Source organism: Typopeltis vanoorti, chromosome 9, assembly GCF_054136105.1.
Source record: "Typopeltis vanoorti isolate ZY-2024b chromosome 9, IOZ_Tvanoo_1.0, whole genome shotgun sequence".
Taxonomy (NCBI): Eukaryota; Metazoa; Arthropoda; class Arachnida; order Uropygi; family Thelyphonidae; genus Typopeltis; species Typopeltis vanoorti.
Window position 1 is genome coordinate 91,939,639 of NC_143557.1, and position 21,808 is coordinate 91,961,446.

The 21,808-nt window shown below is 33.9% G+C and overlaps 1 protein-coding gene across 3 annotated transcripts in view; it reads left to right on the forward strand.

Annotated features, from left to right (window-relative positions):
• LOC150103247 (uncharacterized) overlaps positions 1-21,808 on the forward strand; it is a 444,168-nt gene that overhangs the window by 259,094 nt on the left and 163,266 nt on the right. For all 3 annotated transcript variants that reach the window (XM_090397399.1, XM_090397397.1, XM_090397398.1), the window contains exon 8: positions 7,556-7,696. In XM_090397399.1, coding sequence (XP_090253525.1) covers positions 7,556-7,696 — 141 coding nt within the window. The remainder of the gene's footprint in view (positions 1-7,555; positions 7,697-21,808) is intronic.

Genomic DNA, 21,808 nt, shown 5'->3' on the forward strand with positions numbered 1-21,808 from the left:
TTAGTTAAAAGGCATTTTATAAAAACATTTATTTAAACATTTGTTTGCTTTTGTATGTTGCAAGCAAGACATTTTGAGATGTTTTTATTTTTGGCTCCTGAAGTCTTGCTTAGTTATGAAATAAATTTATTAAAATTAGTTGTTAGAGGATAATTATAATTTTGTGTGTGTCAAAAATTTTGTAATGATGGTGTTTGTATCTAGACAAATGTTGTTAATGATGAGAGATAACAAATACTACCACTGTATTCACATTATGAAAATAAGTGAATGTACCTCAGCACATAAACCTTATGAAACAATGAAATGTTATAAATTCTGGCTGATTCATTATGAAATTAGAATTAAGTAACTTTCCTACACTGTGTAAAGAAACCCATCATTATTTTAAGTGCAGTAATGATGGGCACACAAAAGTGGACTGGAGGGGAAGTTACTCAGCTGCATTTTTGAGCATGCAGGAGTGAAAAGAACATTGTGATGTTGCCAAGCACTCACTTGGAAGTAGGAGAGGAACACAGGAAGAGAAAAATTGTGCACTTCCACATGTTCGATATAGTATGAAGGCTGAAGAGAAATTAGAAGAATTGGAAATGGAAGGCAGATAATAATCTTTAATAGAGAGAAGTGTGAAGTTTTTGTAGTCATTAATCCATATAGAATTTATTTCCATTAAAGCTGAAAGCAACTTTATTGTTCTCCAGTTCAATAGTTGAGTCAGTTAACATGGTTTTAGTTATTTCTTCAGAAGCTTTCATATAAGGCAAGGTTGTTCTGAAGTGATAAAACTGTTGATAAGGTTCTTAGTAATTTATTTAGTAGAGTTTGATATCACTTTCATATAGAAAATGAACCAAATTACTGAACTCTTGGGTGAAGACACGATATGCTTTCTTCAGTGTTTCATGATTTCAGATGTAAGAAAAGTTTGACTCGTTGCTGTCATTATAGAGAACAATTTTTATGTTAGTCTTTCTCCTGTGTGAATTCAAGAAGGAATAAAAGTTTCTGTAGGAAGCAAAAGTTTTGCCCATATAGGATAATTACTGTTAGCTTATAATATTTAAAAAGAAGCTGTGAAGCTAAAATGTTTTTCATGTTGTTTGGAATTGTGATTTGAAGAAAGTACTGGTGCTTGTGTAGTTAAATAGTATTGATATGATGTTGTATATAATTGTGTTTTGTTTTTGTAAATTGAAGATTTTTATTGGTTACACAGTGTTTGAAGACATTCTCTTAAATGGGTATATGGTTATTGGGTTAGTTCAGAAGATAAGATGTTTATTTGAGATTCTGGGATATGAATCTCTTTGCAAGGTTAATTATGAGTTTAGTTTCAAATTTAAAAAAAAAAAAAATTTTCTTATTATTCAGTTTGAGTTTTTAACCACTCGGAGTGTACTAATAGTGCATTGGCAAAATTACATGAACAACAAAGTAAATAAATATCCCCCCCCCTCTCTCATATCGATTCTAATGAAGATGGAAATGAATGGAAACAGCATCCTTTTGGCTTATACTGATGACAGTCTTATTCTTGAAGACTCATCAGGATGTTACACAAACTACATTTAATCAAAACAAATAAACCTATGGCTCATCATAAACCAGGAAAAGACTAAATATATATATGCATTTCAAGGACTCATCAAGACTCCACCTTGGTTGTTGATTATATTTTGAGCAAGTCTGTAATTTTAACTATCCAGAAAATTAACAGCAGTGGCTGCAATGATAGAGAAACCAGTTAATCCTATCTGTGTTGTCAACATGTCTGTAAATTGCATATGTTCCTCTGACTGGCTTGCTTGTTTTGCGGAATGAAAACCCCCAAGTTTTTTGGTGTGTGTGTGGGGGGGGGGGGGGGTCCTTGCCATCTCTGTATGAGACCAGCTAACTCACCTTTAGTGGAAAGCTCTCATATTGGTTTTTTACATCATAGACAGGATTTGAACCCAGGTCTTTGCATTCAAAGGACATTGTCAGTATACCAATTGAGATACAGAGACTCTTACAGCAAATATTTCTGTGGTAAATTTATAAGAAACAACATTTTCATCATCATCATCATCAAATTCCTGCGATGTACCCTCAAGGGGTGTACAGGATATGATAGTACTACATGAAAAATTTACATCATTACTAACTTCCTATTTACAATTTTCCTCCAAATCAGTCTGTTACTTGTCAAAACTCCAACATTATCAGATCTTATATTTCTATCGTCTAAGGCACTTTGTACCGTATCAATCCACCTATATCTTGGTCTTCCTCTGGGTCGTTTTCCTGCCAACCTGGCAGAGAACACTTGTTTTGCTATTCCTTTCTCACCCATTCTGTTTAAGTGACCATACCACCTGAGATTAGCTCTGCGAACGCATTCCTGGATGCTGACAAGGTCAAGTTCTTTCCTAATATCCTGGTTTTTAATATGATATTGCAATTGATGTCATCTATTCACGCCTCTAATCTTTCTCAGGATTCTCATATCTGCGGTCTCTAGTCTTTGGTCAAGTGTTTTACTTCTGACCCAGCTCTCAGATCCATAAGTTAAAACTGGTTTGAACACTGTCTTGTATACAGCTAATTTAGTGTTCCAACTAAATTCTCTTTCATTCCATATGAATTTATTCATTTGACTTCCTACCATACCAGCTTTGTTGATTCTGTTGTCTATTTCTATATTTAATTTACCATCTTCACTAAAAATCGTGCCTAAGTAGCTGAAATGTTTTACTTGTTCCACAGGTTCTCCATTCACAACACAGTTGATATTTTCAGTGATTCTGGCTATTTTAATTGTCTTTGGCTTTTGATTGCTGACCTTCATACCATATCTATTACAACAGTTATTCAATTTAGTCAATGCATCTTGCAGACTTATAGCGGATTTATTTAGAAGTATAACATCGTCCGCATAAAGCAAAGATCTGACATTAACATCTTCAATTTTGATATCATGTTTAATACCACTTTCCTGCATAATGTGATCCATATAGATAATGAATAACAGAGGGGATAATGTACATCCTTGTCTCACACCAGATTTAACATTAAACCATTCTCCTGTGTTTCCTTCAATTCTAACTGCTGACTTACAACTTAAATAAAGACTAAGTATTGCTTAATATAATCTTCTATTGACACCATATAACTGTAGCGTATTGAATAGTTTCTGTCTTGGCACCTTGTCATATGCCTTTTCCAGATCGACAAAACTTAAATACAGATCTTTGTTATGTTCCCATGCTTTATCGACTTTGTCGTAAAGTGAAGATCTGAACCTGACAGCCTCTATTTGACCTGAATCTAGCCTGTTCTTCACCAAGCTTTTCTTCCACAATTCTTCTCAACCGTTTCTCAAGTATACTTGCATATATCTTACCAGGAACACTCAGTAGGGAAATACCTCTGTAATAAATCTCGCATTCAGTTTATTTCCCTTTTTCTATATGGGTACTATGAGAGCTCTACTCCAATCATCGGGAATTTTCGTCCCTCTGTCCAGGCATTCTGAACTATGCAGTGCAACCACTGTAAGACTTTTATACCGCCATACTTCAGCATTTCTGGTCGAATATCATCTACTCCTGCTGCCTTTCCACATTTCAAGCCTTTGATGGCTTTTCTATTTCAAGTATGGATATGTATTCCTGACTGTATACCTGTTGAGTATTTTTTACCACTGTGCTATCACTGCTTGTTTCATTTAGCAATTTTTCGAAGTATTTACTCCATACTTCAAGGATATCTTTCTCTCCTGTTTTCATGTCACCTTCATCATCTCTAACTCCTTTTACAGCATTCTTTCCTCCATTCCTAAGCTTCTTCAACAACCTCCAGAATATTTTGCCACCTTCTTGATATTTATTTTCTATGTTCTTGCCAAAGTCCTCTCGTGACTTTTGTTTAGCTAGTTTTACAAAGTGTTTAGCTTTCTTACATTTGTCTCTGTATTCTCTAAGAGCACAAGCTGACTTATTTGCTAGGAACTTTTGATATGCTTTCTTCTTTTCCTTCACTGCCTCTTTAGCTTCCCGTGTCCACCATGGAGTTCTAATTTTTCTATCCTTGCAGACAACTTCACCACATTCCTCTCTAGCTGAATCAATCAAGGTTTTCTTCGAGGCTTGCCACTGAATCTCCAAGGTTTGGTTCCTGTTCTCAAACTCTCATTTTTTCTCCAATATTCTTTGTATATTTTAGTCTACAGTTCACATCTGATAGCTGCTCAACTTTTATTCCCTTTAAAACTTTTTTACATGTTATTCTTTTCAATATGAAATTCAATTTTTTACTGCTCAAGACTAAATAGTGATCACTTCCAATTTCAAATCCTCTCTACGCTCTGGTGTCCTGCACCAGGGAGAAAACATCACTATCAACAATAACATAGTCAGCGAGACTTTTCTTATTCCTTGCCTCTTCTCTCCATGTGAATTTGTGCATTTTTATGTTGGAACATGGTGTTAGTAATAACCAGTCCATGTCCTGAGCAGTAATCCAATAGATATTTGCCATTATTATTTGGTTTACTCTTTTCTCCAAATTTTCCCAAAAGATTTTTGTACGTCTGACAATCATTTCCTACTCTGCTATTTAGATCCCCAACAAGAATCAACTTTTCCTTTTTCATTGTGTCAGTTGCTTTTTCTAAAGCCTCAAAAATTTCCTCCACTGCTACCTTAGTAGAACCTTCTGTCGGACCATAGGCACAAATAAATCTCATTGTCCAGTTCCCCATTCTCATATTTGCCCACATTACTCTACTTGAAATTGCTTGCCATTCAAGAAGATTAGCCACCTATTTAGTGTTGAATACTATGGCTATTCCTTCTTTTCCTTGATTGTCATTGCTTGAATATAACATTTTGTATTTATTGCTCAGAAAGATCTCACCACTTTTTGTCGTTTTTGTTTCAGTCACCCCTATTATGTCGATCTGGTACTTATCTAATCCTCAGATAGCTCCATTTCTTTGCCATTCAGGCTTCTTATGTTTATAGTACCGATCTTTAACTCTGGTGATGTTGAGTTGGGGGTGTGTTTTCAGATTTGTTCCAGTAACTGACTTTTCGCTGTTCGCCCTGGTTCCCTGGCGGAAACAATGGGGACCTTGTTTAACCGGGTGATGCCCCAGCCAGCATGAAATTTTGTCATGTTGTACCATCATTTTGTATTTTGGTTTAACCAATAAGAATACAATTTGGTTGGCTAAATCCCAAATTGTCAGCCCATCCTTGTTCGTTCAGTATCCAGGTAGATACCCGACAGGGTGCACCATGAGAAGGTGAGGATTCGACATTAGGTCAAAAACCCTGTTTGGTTCTCCGCATTCCTTTAAAGGCTATGTGCAGGTCTCAGTTATACAACTTTGACCCTTAAGCACCCACCTCTCTCACCTTAATTGTAAAGTTGACAGGTCGATATTAGGTGGCCAGTTAGGTTAAATAAAGATTACAGGTTGAGGAATATTAAGAAAAAAAAAATCAAAAGAAATGCAGAGGAGTTGGGAAATTTATAAAAGTAAAGTTTGGATTAAGCATTGAGCCATGTTGAATGTTGGCTGCTTAATTTGAGCTTGTATTTTTATAAATTTCCAAAGTCTCCTTAGTTTTGCATTTCTTCAGAATTTTTATATTCAATTTATTCTCCATGTTTTATGTTATTTTAAATCTTATTTTTCCTTATTTTTGAACTTGAATACGTAACAGGTTTACAGGTTTTTTTAATTTTTTTTATTAACTTTCTTTACCAGATATCACTAAATTGTGCAAATTTTGACTCCTGGTTATTGTGATTTATAAGATTTCTCTTGATAATAATAAACTAATGTCATGGGGTACTTTTTCACATCAGAATGTAATTTTTCATAACCAGTTTTGCTGTTATGTTGATTCACTCACCACTATTTCCAGCTGTACATTTCACTCATTGACCACTCCACCCATCATGCAAAAAACATCCTTTACACTTCCTTTCTCACATGACCTTTGTACAATTTCCAGGGATGACCTTTTGTTTTTGCATCACCTATCAGTGAAGTTTGCTATTAATTTCATATAGAAAATCCACCATGTTATTTGTAGTATAAAATGAACTGTTTTGTAAAGTATAAAATGTTATGCAGTGATTCCCCATTATCTATCTGATAAGGCTTATCAATCACAGCATCCCTCCTCATCCTCAATACTCTGGTCATGAGTTATTTTGTTATTCGCCTCTACACACTCTCTCCAATGTTCCCTTATCACCAGTATAGCCAGGTAACCAAATCTATGCACAGAAATTCAAATGTAGCCTAATTAGTACTCTGTGCAGTGGAACTATCATCTCCTTATTCATATGTCAGCATTATTCACATTATTATTATCATTAGACCTCCTTAAGACTTATTTGATTTAAGTGTGTGTGTTCCCACTTAAGTCAAAGACTAAAGTGGGAATATGCACACACACCCCACACCAGCAGTCTTATATTCTCTTAAACTCATTCAGATTAGATGCATTCACTACTTCAACAGGCAAACTGTTCCACTCACTCACTGTCCTAGAAGAGAAACATTTAACTCTCACTCCTTTCTTAACTGTACACAATCTTAACTTCATGGATGCTCCCTTGTCCTCTCTTCATCAACTGATATCCAATAATATCCTCTCTTAAGTTTATAGACTTCTATCATATCACCCTTCTTTCTCTTGTCTACCAGTGTCTGCAGTCCACATGCTCTCAGTCTGTCAATGTAATCTACTTTCCATAACTGATATCTTTGTAGCTCTTCTTTGCCGTCTCTCCACACCTTTTTGGATCCTCTTGGAACTCAGGAGATTAAATCAAATTGCACAGTAGTCGAGTTGCAGATGTGTTAAGGCCTTGTCAAGAGGTAAAATGGCTTTCATATCGTAGTTGTATTTGCAATTTTTACTATATGGCCCTTGAACTTTGACTTCAATTCCACTATAACTTCAAGATTTCTAGCCTTATCAGTTACTCCAAGCATAATCATACCAGTATAATATGCCGGATATTTCATCACACAAATTGCATAACTTCACACACAAACATTGAATTGCCAGCGATTATCATTGCCCATATCTCCAGCAGATTCAAATTATCCTGTTAATGCTGTATATCAATAGCATCTCTGATTGCCCTGTCTATCATTTTGTTTTTCATTATTGACACTCTTAACTCTTTTTTGACATTATTGACATTCTTTTGTAGATATCTCTTCTTTTCATTATCCAATCCATATTTCTCCCCCCACCCTCACATGGAAAAATTTCATTTATAGCATTGTTACTGCTTGATGTGTTACTACTTGATGAAAATATCAAGTAATAAGTTTATAAACATTAGTAAAGATTCCAGTTTGTTACTGACTTTAGTGATGTGAATTATTTTAAACTGGCACATGTAAGTTGCATAAGCTTGTGATGCTTTATATACACCAACAAAGAAAGTGGAATGTAGGCATGAATTGAAATTCATTACATAAAGTTACTGATTCTTAAATTTTTTCTTTTTTTTTCTTTTTTTTTTTTTTTTTTTTCAGTATCACCCAAAAGCCTGACAAAGCATATTGCAGTTCTCAGGACAACTCTACGGCAGAGCGAAAGATCACCCTGCCATTCCTCCAGAAATTTTTGCCAGCCTACCATGAGAAAAAACTCACCACAAAATCAAATTCATAAAGGTTACTATTGTTGTTCTCTTTCTTTGTTTTTCTTTCATTTTTTTCTTTTTTTTTTCCCTCGTTTTTTCCTCTCTTCCCCCCTCCCCTTGTAATCTTAGGTAAAAATGTGTATCATCATTTTGAGATACCAAAATATAACATATTTTCAGGATTTAGCAGTTGTAGAGATGCAGCTAGTTGCATGTGAGATCCAAGTTTCTTTGTTCCCAAAATTGAATTGCTCTCCCTAAAATGTCAAAGATTTTTTAGTATTTCTCCCATCTGAAAAAAAAAAAAAAATTAAATAAAAAATATCCTTTCTAAATTAGAATATCTATATAGGTCTGTACCTAAATGTTAATAATCATTATCACCTTTCCTAATTATTTCTTTCCCTTTAATATAAACTGTATAAATATGAAATATATATAAAATTGCATTCTTTGAAATATATATGTAATAATCTTTATTCTGAAATGATAATACATGAAATTTCCACCAAAAGAAACTTCATATAACAGAATACATTCTCATATACTGTATTTCTTGCTTGCTTCCCTTCCACCCACCGACCTATTGGTCTATCAAGATACTCTGGAATAAAGGTAATCATGCAGTTTATTGTATTTTTTTTTTTTTTTTTTTTTTTTTTTTTTTGGAAGAAATCCATGCACACTCTCATCACTTCCTCAATCCTCTGATGAGAGAGAGAGAGAGAGATGCATCAGTTGTGTATCATTTGGGTGGAAAACCTGTATTCAATTTGCCTACTTGGGTGATGATTAATTAGGAACTGGATAACAAGATGTCTTGGCTTGAGTCTCACTCACTACTTTTTATTTCCAGCTGTTTCTTAGTTACACTAAGAAGTAGATAGATCATGAAGGTGGACTATCACTAAGTCTTGATCACAATTCAGATTATAACAGATATTGTTCTCATGCTGTAAATATATCTAATACTGGTACTAATCACCCTAGCTTCAGCTTGTTTTAACATATTCGAATTTAGCCTAGTAATTCACTACAGAAACACATACACACATGTGCAAACTGTCTTATCCATGCTAAACTCACAGATGACTAGTGATTGCTGTAGTTTTTAAATGTGGCAGAATATTTGTTTAGACCAATTTGTAAGTTATATTTGACTTATCTTAAGATAGTCAAGTTTACAAAAATTAAATGCACCAAATTGTTTCGAATTTATATAGTAAAAAAACAAGTTGCACCTTACAAAAACAATGAATTGTAGTAAAGTTGAGAAGTTTGTGCTTTTGTAGAATTGCTTAATTTCTTATTCTTTTTGTGACTGTTTGGAAGAGAGAGAGAGAGAGGCATTCAACATTTTAGAAGATTACAGAAAGAATTCTTCTACCTTGTTCAAACAAAGTAGTACTAGCCTATCTCTGTTATCAGGGCTCAACAAATATACTCATCCATGATGAGTAGAATTTACCACGTAGTGAAGTAGCTGATGAATAGAGAAAGTAGAACTTTTTTATTATTATTTAATTAATGAAGAAAACTTTCACAAAATATTTTTACTAAAACACTGATGTGGCATCATTAATCCAAGATAGAATGATAGACGGTGCTTTCTGTCGTTCTAAGGTAGAATAACGAAAGGTGTGTGTGTGTGAGAGAGAGGGTATGATTCTGTTTTGAAATTAATAAAATATAAGAAAGCAAAGAGTGAACTGATCACAATACAAGTCCAATTAGGCAAGGATGAAATTGGCTGCTCATTATTATGAATTCAAGCTAGAAATAATTGAAAAACTGGTAAGTAGGTATGTGTGTATGTATGTGGGTTAAAAATAATAATAATAATAATGACAAGGTGACATGAGACAAGTATTTGTGTGAAGATTCTTCATTAGAAGTATGGTTTCTTTCAAAAATTGCTAAATCTCAGATGAAATGCAGTAGCCTGCATGAAGACAGCAGCCTGATTGCTGATGACCATTACAGGAATCTGTTTAAGATTCTGATTTAAGATTACAGGAATCTGATAAGAGCTTATGAAGCTCTTATCAAATAAAGGTGAAAAGGATGTGTTATTGGAGATATGATGTGAAGGTGATCGATTTGGTTTCATTCTTAGTTTTTGATTGTTTGTTGATAGTTCTGCAATAAGAACACTGAGAATCTGTGTATACTACCAGAAATGGTATGAAGTGAGTTGCAAATGGTATGGTATGGTATGGTCAGATATATAAAAGTAACAGTATTATTCAAAATGAATTATTCCAGTAGAATAGTTCATATTTGAATGACTGACATTTCGTTCTGTTGAATAGCAGGTGAGTAGAAAAAAATATTGGAGAATTATGGTTGAAATTATGATAGAAATAAGAATTATGGTTTAAAGATAAGAGACAAAACGTTTAGAGAAATTCTTCAAGAAGTATGTCGATATTCGATGGAAAAAGCTATCAAAAACCAAAATGTGGTAATGCAGCTGAATTAAATGATATTTGACCAGAAATGCTTAAGTACGGAAGTATAAAAGCTTTACAGTAGCTGCACTGCATGGTTCAGAAGGGTTGATTAGGAAGTTGAATTACAGACAAAGACAATTAGAGTAGCACTTCATGGTATCCATCTATTTAAAAAAAGGAAATAAAACAATGTGAGAATTACAGAGGAATTTCCCTACTTAGTGTTCTTGGTAAGCTTTATGTAAGCATACTTGGGGAGCTAAGAATAAATGAGGAAGATAAAATTGCATAAGAAAAAGCTGGGTCAGACCAAAATAGAGGTTCAGATTAAGATTTTCACTTTAAGAACAGAAATCATGGAAATATAAATAAGGATTTATTTAAGTTTTGTCTGTCACTTCTTATTTCTACCATAATCATAGATCTGAAAAGGCATATGACAAGGTTCCAAGAAAAATCTGTTCAGAACAGTACAATTACATGATATAAATGGGATATCATACTGGACAATACATAGTCTGTATTTAATAAGTTAGTGTTTAAAATTATAGGAAGTCCAGGAAGATGGTTTGATGTGAAATGGCAAGAGTGCACATTATATCCACTGTTAATCATCATCTATGTGAATCACATTATGAAGGAAAGAGGCATTAAACCTGATATAAAAATTAGATGTGTTAATCTCAGCTCTTTATGTGGTACAGATAGGCTTTTAAATAAATCCAGTATAAGTTTGCAGGATTCCTTAAGTAAATTGAATGACTGCTATAATATATATATCGCATGAAAACCAGGAATAAAAAGACCGACAGTATGAATATAGGCAGAAACATAGGAAAAATTATTGCATTCTGAATAGAGGACTCAGAACTAGAAATATTCCAGCTATTTAGGTACAGTTTTTAGTGAAAATGCCAAATCCAGTAAGGAAATAAACAGCAGAAACTGGTATGGTGGGGAGTCAACTGTGAATAAATTTAGTTGGAATAAGAGAAATTAATCAAAACATTAAACTAGCTGTATACAAGACAGTGCCCAAGCCAATTTTAACTTTAGGATCTGAGGGCTGAGTTAGAAATAAAACATGGCCAAAAGCTGGAAACTACAGATATGAGAGTTCTGAGAAAGATTAGCAGAGTGAACAGATGGCAGCTTCATATTAAAAGTGAAGATATTATGAAGGGGAATGTTTTAAAGTTAATCCAAGGCAGTATGGTCATTTAAATAGAAATGAGAGAGAGGAAAGATTAGCAAAGCAAGTGCTTCATGCCAAAATTGACGATTTTTTAGCTTTAATTTTTTTGGGGAAAAAGTGCAAGTTATATTCAAGTAAATATGGTAGATGGTATTTGGTTAGGCTTGTTGAGTAGATTGTGTGTGTGTGTGTCACAGAACAGTTTATGTACTTAAACTCAGTTTTAAAGAGAATGGAGAAATTCATAGTAAGGTTATAAATAAATTCTAAATGCTTGGATGAAGCAAAGATAAGAGGTTGCAAAGAAAGCAACCTGTGGAACGATTGGAAACTAAAGTAATAATGGCTTCTATTTGAGGAAAGATGCAGGAAAATCTCTTGACATGATTTGGCCACATGGAAAGAAAATTAGGAGATGTCATAGAAATAGCTCAAGTACAGGAGGGAAAAGTCTGCTGCATCTGTATGAGAGTGCCTAACTCATCTTCAGTTGAAAGGCTCTTATAAATGTTCTCGATATCGTAGATAGGATTCCAACTTGGATCAACAATTAAGCATCATCAATACTATAAATTAAAGATGCCAAGAAATTATATTCTTGGATAAAAGATTAAACCAAGAATATAATTTCTTTGCATCTTTAATTTATAGTAAGTATAACCAAGTGAAAAAAGCTTTCAGCATCATTGATACTCACTGACCTATGGAAGTTCCCATAGATGGAAGGAGTGAAAGGACTTGAAAGGTAATACTGTCCACTCAGTTAACCATGAAGTCAGATTTCAGAAAGAGAATAACCATCACCATTGTTGGATAGTGTGTGTGTGTGTGGGGGGGGGAGAATTAGTGTAGTTTGTTATTGGTGGACCAGTTGACAGACTAGACTTCATGATATTTTCTAGAGAAATTTAATAGGACAAGTTTGGAGGAATGTTATTGATGTTAGTAAAAGTAAATGATGTGAGGTTGAAGTAATAATGAGGGCATGATGGCTAGATTCACACATCAGCTAGACAAGCTACAGCTTTGGCAATCACAAGAGCTTTCAAAAATATAACTTTTAAGAGGCCTCCAAGAGCCCCATAAACAGATTACAAAGAACCATGCTGCTGCTCCATCGCCATAAATAGCTTGGTTTTTTATTTCATATTTATATATATATGTTACGGTTAAAGTGATAAACCCGGTTATTATTAATAATTACTGGTTAAAGTGAATAATTCCCAGAGGAGTCTGGTAAATGTAATAAAAACATGTTTATAGGTTTTCGTTCTCAATGGAAATTATAACAGCTTAGGTTACGAAAAAAGTAAAGAAAGTACTTCTTTTGTACTCAATGAAATCAGAAATCATTATAAACTAACTTAACCTAATCTTTATCGGTTGGAAATCATTATAAACTAACCTAACCTAACCTTTATTGGTTAGGTTAGGTTAGGTTAGTTTATAATGAAAAAGTTAAGGAAAGTACTTCTTTTGCACTCAATGAAATCGGAAATCATAAACTAACCTGAATGTTGCATGTTGAATCAGAGTGTAGTCGTAGTTTGTCGTGGGCAGATTAATGGGGATGATAGATAAACATTATTGTGTGCTGAGCTTAATGATTGTGGGAAGATAAATGGGATACAAATAAAAGTTGTTGTGGGCAGATGAATGAGGATAATAGATAAACGTTGTTGCTATACCTCTTTCCTCATCAATGGAAAAAACACTGATCAGTTCCTCTCTGATTTATCTATTATCCCCATCTATCCACAACAACTTTTGTTTGTTATCCCCATTTATCTGCCTGCAATCATTAAGCTCAGCCAACAAGAACGTTTATCTTTCATCCCCATTAATCTGCTCACAACAAACTATGACTTCTAGTTCGACATGCGACATCCAGATTAGTTTAGTTTATAATGATTTCTGATTTCATTGAGTGCAAAAGAAGTACTTTCCTTACTTTTTTTCATTATAAACTAACCTAACCAATAAAGGTTGGGTTAGTTTAGGTTAGATCAGGTTAGGTTAGTTTATAATGATTTCTAATTTCATCGAGTGCAAAAGAAATACTTTTTTCATTATAAACTAACCTAAGCTGTTATAATTTCTATTGAGAATGAAAACCTATATACAAAACCTATAAACATGTTTTTATTACATTTACCAGACTCCTCTAGGAATTATTAACTTTAACCGGTAATTATTAATAATAACCGGATTTATCACTTTAACCATAACGTATATATGAGGGTGGTTTCATAAATTTCCGGGTTAACTTTTAGAGGTGATAGAAAGAAAACAACTGTGTCACTTTTCAACATAATCTTCCTTTACTTCAACACACTTCATTGTCATCTACAAACTTTCTTCCTTGAAGATCTTTCTTCAGTTCAAGAAGAGGTACTAGCCACTGGGTGCTAGATCTGGGCTGTAGGATGGGTGTTCAATCTCCTGTAAGCCACAGTCCTTCACTGCAACATTAGCCATATGGACTGGAGCATTGTCATTTAGCAGGCAAACACCATGACTCAGCATTCCTATTTTCTTCTCCTTTATGGTGTTGCACAGTTTGTGCAGGAGTGAAGCATAATATTCTGCATTCACGGTGGTATTCTTTTCCTTGTAGTCAATCAAGAGAATTTCCTGGCAATCCCAAAAGATTGTTGCCAAGATCTTAGTGGACTTGAATGACCTTGACTTTTCTCTCGGTGATGCTTTGCCTGTTTGTGCCACTACATGGATTCCCTTTTGTAAAGAGAATCATAATAAAGGGCAATGGTTTCACCCAGTGACAATAGATTCCAGTACTCTGTGATTCCCTTGACAAAGCTCTATAAAAACTTGCAGGAACAGGTCACACAATGCTCTTTCTGAATTGAAGAGAGAAGTCAGAGCACCCATCTTGCACTTACCTTCATCATGTGAAGCTTCTCATGAATGATACGAAAGATGCTTGTTATAGACAGTCCCAACCTTGCTGAGATTTCTTTCAGCTTCAGCCATTTGTCTTTGAGCAGTTCCTCTTCAACAAAAGAGACATTTTCCTCAGTCATCACTTCCACAGGCCAATCATCACAAGGATCATCTTCGGTGCTCTCTCTCTCTAGGTGAAACTGTTTAGCCCATTCCTTCACAGTGGAATATGGAGAAGCTTCTCCATAAACACCATCCAGTCGCTGTTTGATAGCACTTGGAGCAAGCACTTCTTTGAAAAACATTACAGTCACTTAGCATGCCATTGTTAGTTAAATGAGTGCCTCCAACTGAAGGATGCAGGTAGAGAGTTGAAACTGGTACACTAAGCTCCCTATAGATGGTGGTATCTATCTGCGGAACTTAGTGACATTTTAAAATTGCCACAAATTGTGTATCTCAGGCGCCAGAAACTTTTGGAACTTACTTTGTATGTGTAGAGAGAGAGAGAGAGAGATTGTGAAGGGTAATAATTAGCTTTTACAGGATGTAATGGATGAAAATTAAGAGTGTTGCATATTATACTATTGGAGGACGTACAAATGAATTGCCATTCTACCTTTTAGTTGGGAGTTGGGTATCCATTTGTTCCATTATAGAGGACTAGTCATATTAGAGAGGAAATTATATGTTTAAAACTACAAACAGAAAATTATGGTAGAGTTGGAAATGCTATGGCATGAACAGTTGGGGGGGGGGTAATTGTGCAGGAGAAACAAAGGATATTTATATGAGCAGTCCCATATATCATGGTAATGAACAAGCTGCATCGTTAACTTCCCTTTTACCTTGTCATAAATAAATCTGCTAATGTCTCTTATTCCTCAAAGGGAGTAGGCAAGGCTGATTTAGTCCTGACTAACTTTTTTGATGATTGGTGGCCAATCATTCTCCAGCCTCAGCTGCCACTGATAGCTGGCTCGAGATCAGTGATCCAGAGTCATCAAGGAGAGTACAGCAGATAACTCTTGCCATCTTAGTCCTAACACTATAACTGTTGTCTGAAACAGACTTCTGTGTTTGATTTTTCATGAGCTGTAGGATTAAAACCTGAGTTTCCAGGAGAACAACTCCTTCTTGCCCATGCCAGAGATTAACTAACCTGTCAACCAGCTGAAAAAAAGATCTAGAGGGGGGGGGATTCCTCTATTTGGCGACTAGAAGAATGGAACTTCTAGTGTTGTGGAAGCAAATGCCATTTCTACAAGAGTACCTTTTGACCTTGTTTCATATTCATATCATGTATTGTCATCATGATATAAGATGTAGAACTACTTGAATGGATATATTCTTCAGAATATTCACATTACAAACTGGGCAACATATCTTCATGGCAGGGTGGGGGGGAGGTAAGATAGGTATTATATGCATTGAGTGAACTAGTTCAGGAATAAGTCACTTTTAATTTTCATTCACATTACAGTTTCATATTTAAGTTATTAATAAATTTAAAAGCTACTTACCATGAGGTGGATTGTCTAAAACACAGATCTACAAACATGAATGTGAGAGACACACTACAATAGAAAAGTTTCAAATCTCTTGCAGATTTGAAACCAAACTGAAAAAAAATATTATTTTTCAGAAAACGTTGTCATCAATCAAGTAGATAAGACATGTTGAAATCTTATTTAAATTAATTCTACAAATCTGAATCACTCTTTGTGTTTCCAATTTGTATTCAGTTATGTTTAATTACTAGTTGCAAACACCAATGATTTCAAAAAATACCTCTTTTCATTTATCAGTGCAACACACTGGTAATAGTAGAGCACCCTTCTCTAGAGGATTATGCTCTAGAGGATTATTTTATGAATTTTCATTCATAAAAAAAAAAAAAAAAAAAAAAAAAATTAAATTTATAGTAGAGACAACTTTTAATATAGCATTTTATAGTATTGACCATATTTGCTGCATCAAAGAGCTTTATTTTATAAATAGGGTGACCACATGTCCAAGTTTGGCTCGGACATTCATTTAATACTGTTAGAAGTTATCCTAAGACCAGGATGGCAATGCAAGATCTACTAGAGTTTGTCTTTGTGATTCTTAACACCAACAAAGTTGAGAGTTATCACAAAACCAGACATAGTGATGGTGCTGAAACTAGTTGCAAACACCAATATATTGTAAAAATAAGTAATTTTGAATCACTTGTCCATGTTATTTTCAATAATCTCTTGAAATTGTAATGATTGATGGGAAGGGGCATATTAAGTTTAAATATCTATAGAAATTCTACTAAAAAAAAAAAAAGCTAGATAACTGCAACAAATTACTGAGAATTTTGAAAACCACTTAGCTTTCTTAAATGGATGCCAGGATCATCATATTATTAACTGCACAATTCAGCTTAAGCTAAAATGTAATTTTGCCAATATGTTTTACAGCGAACTACCAACAGACTGTTCGTGCCTTTCTAAGAAAGCAAGATGCTGTACAAAAACAACTCACAGTTTCAAAATAAAACACTTAAGGGTGAACTGTCACAGAATCTTAATACACACACACTACTGGTCTATCCTTTTATCAGTTTTCTACAATTTGCAGAATTTTAACAGCTCATAACATTTAACAATCTGCTTAGTAAATAACTGAAGCCTTCATATCTACCACTTATGTTGTGAAAAAGACAGTTGACTATAAAATTATGAGGGTGGTCTGAAAAGTTCTCGGCCTGGACCATAGATGGCAACACTATTTGCAAGATATTTTTTTCTAAGTTGTACATCCGTGTGAAATTGCAAGTCATTCTATCAAGTAGCTTGTTTTATACAGCTGTCTGAAGCAAAAATGTTGTCTGTATCCCTTGAAATCGTGCGGTTATAAAATTCTTTGTAAAAGAAGGTTTTAACGCCAAAAGGAATTCACTCGAAGTTCATAAAAGTTTATGGACACTCTTCTCCTTCGTTTTCGGCAATTAAGAAATGGGCTGCCGAGCTTAAACATGGCTGTACCAACCTTGAAGATGATCCACGTGAAGGATCCAAAAAGTGTAACACCAGAAATCATTGATCAAGTGCACGATATGGTATTGGATGGCTGGAAAGTCAAAGTGCGTGAAATTGCTGAAACTATAGGCATTTCAAAAGAACATGTAGAGTATATTTTGCATGAGGAATTGCAAATGAAAAAAAGCTTTGAGCAAGGTGGGTGGCATGCTTGCTCACATCAGATCAAAAACACTCATGAAAATCTCTGAACAGTGCTTGGAGCAATTTAACAATAAATATGGATGAGATATGGATGAGACTTGGATTCACCATTACACACCAGAATCCAAACAGCAGTCAAAACAGTGGACAGAAGCCGGTTGTTCAGCGCCAAAGAAGACAAAGTCGGTTCTATCAACAGGAAAGATCATGGCATCGGTGTTTTGGGATGCTAAAGGCATTTTGTTTATTAATTATCTTGAAAAGGGTAAAACAACCGGGGAATATTATTCCGATCTTTTAACCAGACTAGACGAAAAAATTTGTGAGAAAAGAGACCCGGTTTGCAGAAAAAAAAAATCATCTTTCATCAGGACAATGCACCTGCCCACAAAGGTGTTTTGGCAATGGGAAAATTAAGGGATCTGCACTATCAATTGTTGAAACATCCACCATATTCCCCAGATTTGGCTACCTCTGACTTCTATGTCTTCCCAAAAGCATTTCCGGTCAGCATTTTTCTTTGAATCAAGAGGTGATTGCAGCTGTTGAGGGATATTTTGTAGCTTTTACTGAGAACCACTACAGGAATGGGATAATGGTGCTGGAGCATTGCGTAAATAAATGTATTAGTCTTAAGGGAGATTATGTTGAAAAAATAATTTTGAAATTATAAATTTGTTTTTTCATAGTTAGGCCAAGAACTTTTCAGACTACCTCTCATAACACTGATAGTACTACATAATTATGCGTACCTTATTACCTAGCTTACTATCAACAGTTTTCTTCTGTATTTCTTATTTGTCATGTTATATTTTAGTTTTCATCTTGGTCTTTCTTTCATCAGACACTTGTTTTTGGTAAGCTATTTCATTTAAGGAAGCATACCACCTAAGATTAGTTCTATTCTTAAGTTTTTCTAATATCTTTTTATTTGTGGTGTCTAGTCTTTGAACAGCTGTTTTATTTTGAACTCAGTTCTCTTGAAAATTAATTTGAAGACTGTTTGGTATGCTGCTAATTTATTATCTTAGGTAATGTATAACAATTTTTTTTAGATAACTTGATAATAATTTTTCTCTTATTCTATAAAAATGTATTCATTTGACTGCTGACCAATGATTAATGTTGGGCATGATTTTTTTTTTTTTTTCCCATGGGATGTCAAAAGTATACCAAAGTTCCCTTTACCTGGAACTTTTAACAGTTGAAAAATGGGTTTAAATCCAAGTCTTTCCTCATATGGTTTTGAACCCAGGTGGATAAAAATTTCTAGACTATTTTGACAGAACCTGAGACAAAGGCAGTAATATTTTTCCTGGGTTTTTGCCTCTTGCAAAGTAGACAATTGTTCTGATGACATGGCATAATACTCTGCTTTCACATTAATCTTACATATAACCTAATAACTGGACTTCATGTTTTTATAATACATTGTATCCCACTTTCTTAGATTTCTTTATTTACTCAGAAAGTCACATGAACTCTTTTTATGCTTCACCATTGTGCTTGATGACAGTTTCGTTAAATTACACGATACATTATATTTTGTTCGGTTTATGCATTCTTTTTAGTATTATTGATTGTCTACAATCCACCAAAAGTTGTCTCTTATCACATATAAAACATACACTGGTAAAAAGTCAACAAGCACTATATGTGCTTTGCATTATGGGATACTAAGGCAAGTGATGTGAAGTCATTAGCTTCTAAATACGAGTTGCCCTGTCCTGAAGTTACTTCAGGTGCAAACTTTGTTTGCTTACACTTGGATAAAGGATTAAACCAAGAATATAATTTCTTAGCATATTTAATTTATAGCATATTAGAAACTTTTGTTCTGTGGTGATGTATGCAAGTGCTATGTTGAAGAAAATAGAGTAATTTCAGGTTGGCTCTCAAAGTAAATGTTGGAGGCTAATTGAAAAAGCTTTGAAATAAAAAGAAAGGATACCATAAAAGGAATCAGGCAAAGGTAATACAAATATCCAAGATATTCTGGATGTCTGGAGTTAATTATTTTGAAAGATTATTAAATGAGATAAGCACTTTGATGGGAAATATTCTAGAGGAATGAAATCAGGAGTACATATCAATCATGATCACTTCAAATTTCAAATCCTGTATATACTCTAGAGGAATTGAACCAGCATAGAAATATCACCATCAACAATAGCATGTTCATCTTCTCTCCATGTGAAATTGTTCACATCTTTATGCTTTATGTTGGAACATGGTATTTAATGACTAGTCTGTATCCTATCCCGAGCAAAAATCCAGCAGATACTTACCATTATTATTAGCTTTGTCCCTTTCTCCATATTTTCCCAAAACATTTTCTATGTGATTTAATTTCCTACTCTGCTGTTCAGATTTCCAACAATGACTATACATCATTTTCTTCGTCATGTGGCTGCTCCACATGACTCGAAAAATTTCTCCACTTCTTTCTTTGGAAAACCTTCTGTTGGCACAAATAAGTTTCATTGTCCATTTCACCATTTTAAAGTTTGCTCACATAACTACTTGAAACTGCTTCTCAAAATCAAGTTTATCTTCATGTTTGGTGTTGAATGCTATTGTTACTCTTTCCTTTCCTTAATCATTATTGCCTTAATATAACATCTTATTATCTAGTAATATCTGACCTGTTTTTGTCTTCTTTGTCTGAGTAATGCCAATTATGTCCACTTGGTACTTTTCCAGTTTTTTTTTTTTTTTTTTTTTTTTTTGCAAGTTTTGATTTCCTTTCCATTAATACTTCTTATATTGAAGTATTAATAAAAGGGTAAAACTAAAAGGGTTCCTATTTCAGTTCTTTTATTCGTTTCCATCTAGATGTGTTGATTTGAGTTTGTTGCAGTAGCTGCAACACTTGGATAGGATTAAACATGAACATAATTTCTTGGCATCTTTAATTTAATTTATAACCACTTGAAAAAAACCTCTATAAGCATCCCATTTATATGTGGAGCAAAGCAAAATGGCAAAATCAGCCATAGAACACATGTATTTGAACTATAGTGACTTTCCCATTATAGGATGTCAAGTTACTTGGTTGTGTCGGATTGTTGTGCTTAACTTTTCAATAATAATAATGATTCAAACTATATGATCAATATATATACATACTATCATCATCAGCAGCACCATAAAATTCCTTATAATCTATCTATTTGGGTGGGTGGGTGTGTACACAAACATACCCAATACATCTATTTTTGATATTAAGTTCATGTTCTGTATAGAATTACAATTAGGAAATTCTAATATTCTGTACACATAGTCTAGCTCTCATGTGCAGACTATGATATTAATCTACATAAAAAGTTACATCATTGCTAACTTAATATTAGCAGTCTTCATCCAAATTAATCTGTCTGTTTTATATCTCCATAATTTGAATATTTCTAGTTGAATATCATCTATTCCACATACTTCTCAGATTTCTGAAAGCTCTTTCTACCTTCTGCTGGTGCTGCTGTTTATTTAATAGCTTTCAAAGTAATTACTCCAGGCATCCAGAATATCTTTATTTGCAGTTTTTACTATAGCCATGAACATTAGGTAATCTTCATTATATCTCTTATTCTTTTCAGTCTTCCCATGGCTTCTAATTACCTGATTTTACACACATAGCTTTTTTTTAATATATGTATTCTCTAGAGCAGTGTTTCTTAAACTCTGAGACTGCTGAATCCCCTATCAAAATTTTCATATAAATTATCAATAAGGAATGAACCAATACCTGCAGAATATTTTAATCAAGTGTATTTATAATTCATAATATTACAAATAATGAAGTAATGTAACTGTTTAGGCAATTTAATAAAAATGAATAATTAGGCAATTTAATAAAAATAAATAATTATTTAATCCAGTCATTGAAGCTTTTTTTTTTTTTTTTTTTCCAGAAACTGTCTAATACCATAATATTTTATGGTATTAGACATAGTTTAATCCCTATGGGATAGAGACATCTACTGTATCCCATAGGGAACTCTTGCAAATGTTCACCAAACACTACAATTCTGCAGAACACAGTTTAAACACCACTCCAAGGACACATGCTAATTCATACATTCGTGTTCATAGAAACCACATAATCGGACATAAACATAGATTTTAGTATTTAAATAGGCATATGCATTGGTTTATCATTAGATATTTCATTGTATTGCATTCATCTATCACTCCCACGGGTTTCTCTATAATGTCATAGTTGCTACTATTGCATCAGAATATTTTATGCTATATATAGACAGCAAGAGTTAGTTTTCATTTTTGTGCTGAGATTGCTATGACTAGCTACATGCAGTTAACACCCTGCAGAAAAAGTGTGGTTCAAGTTTTGAATAGTAAAGGCCATTCCTCTCATG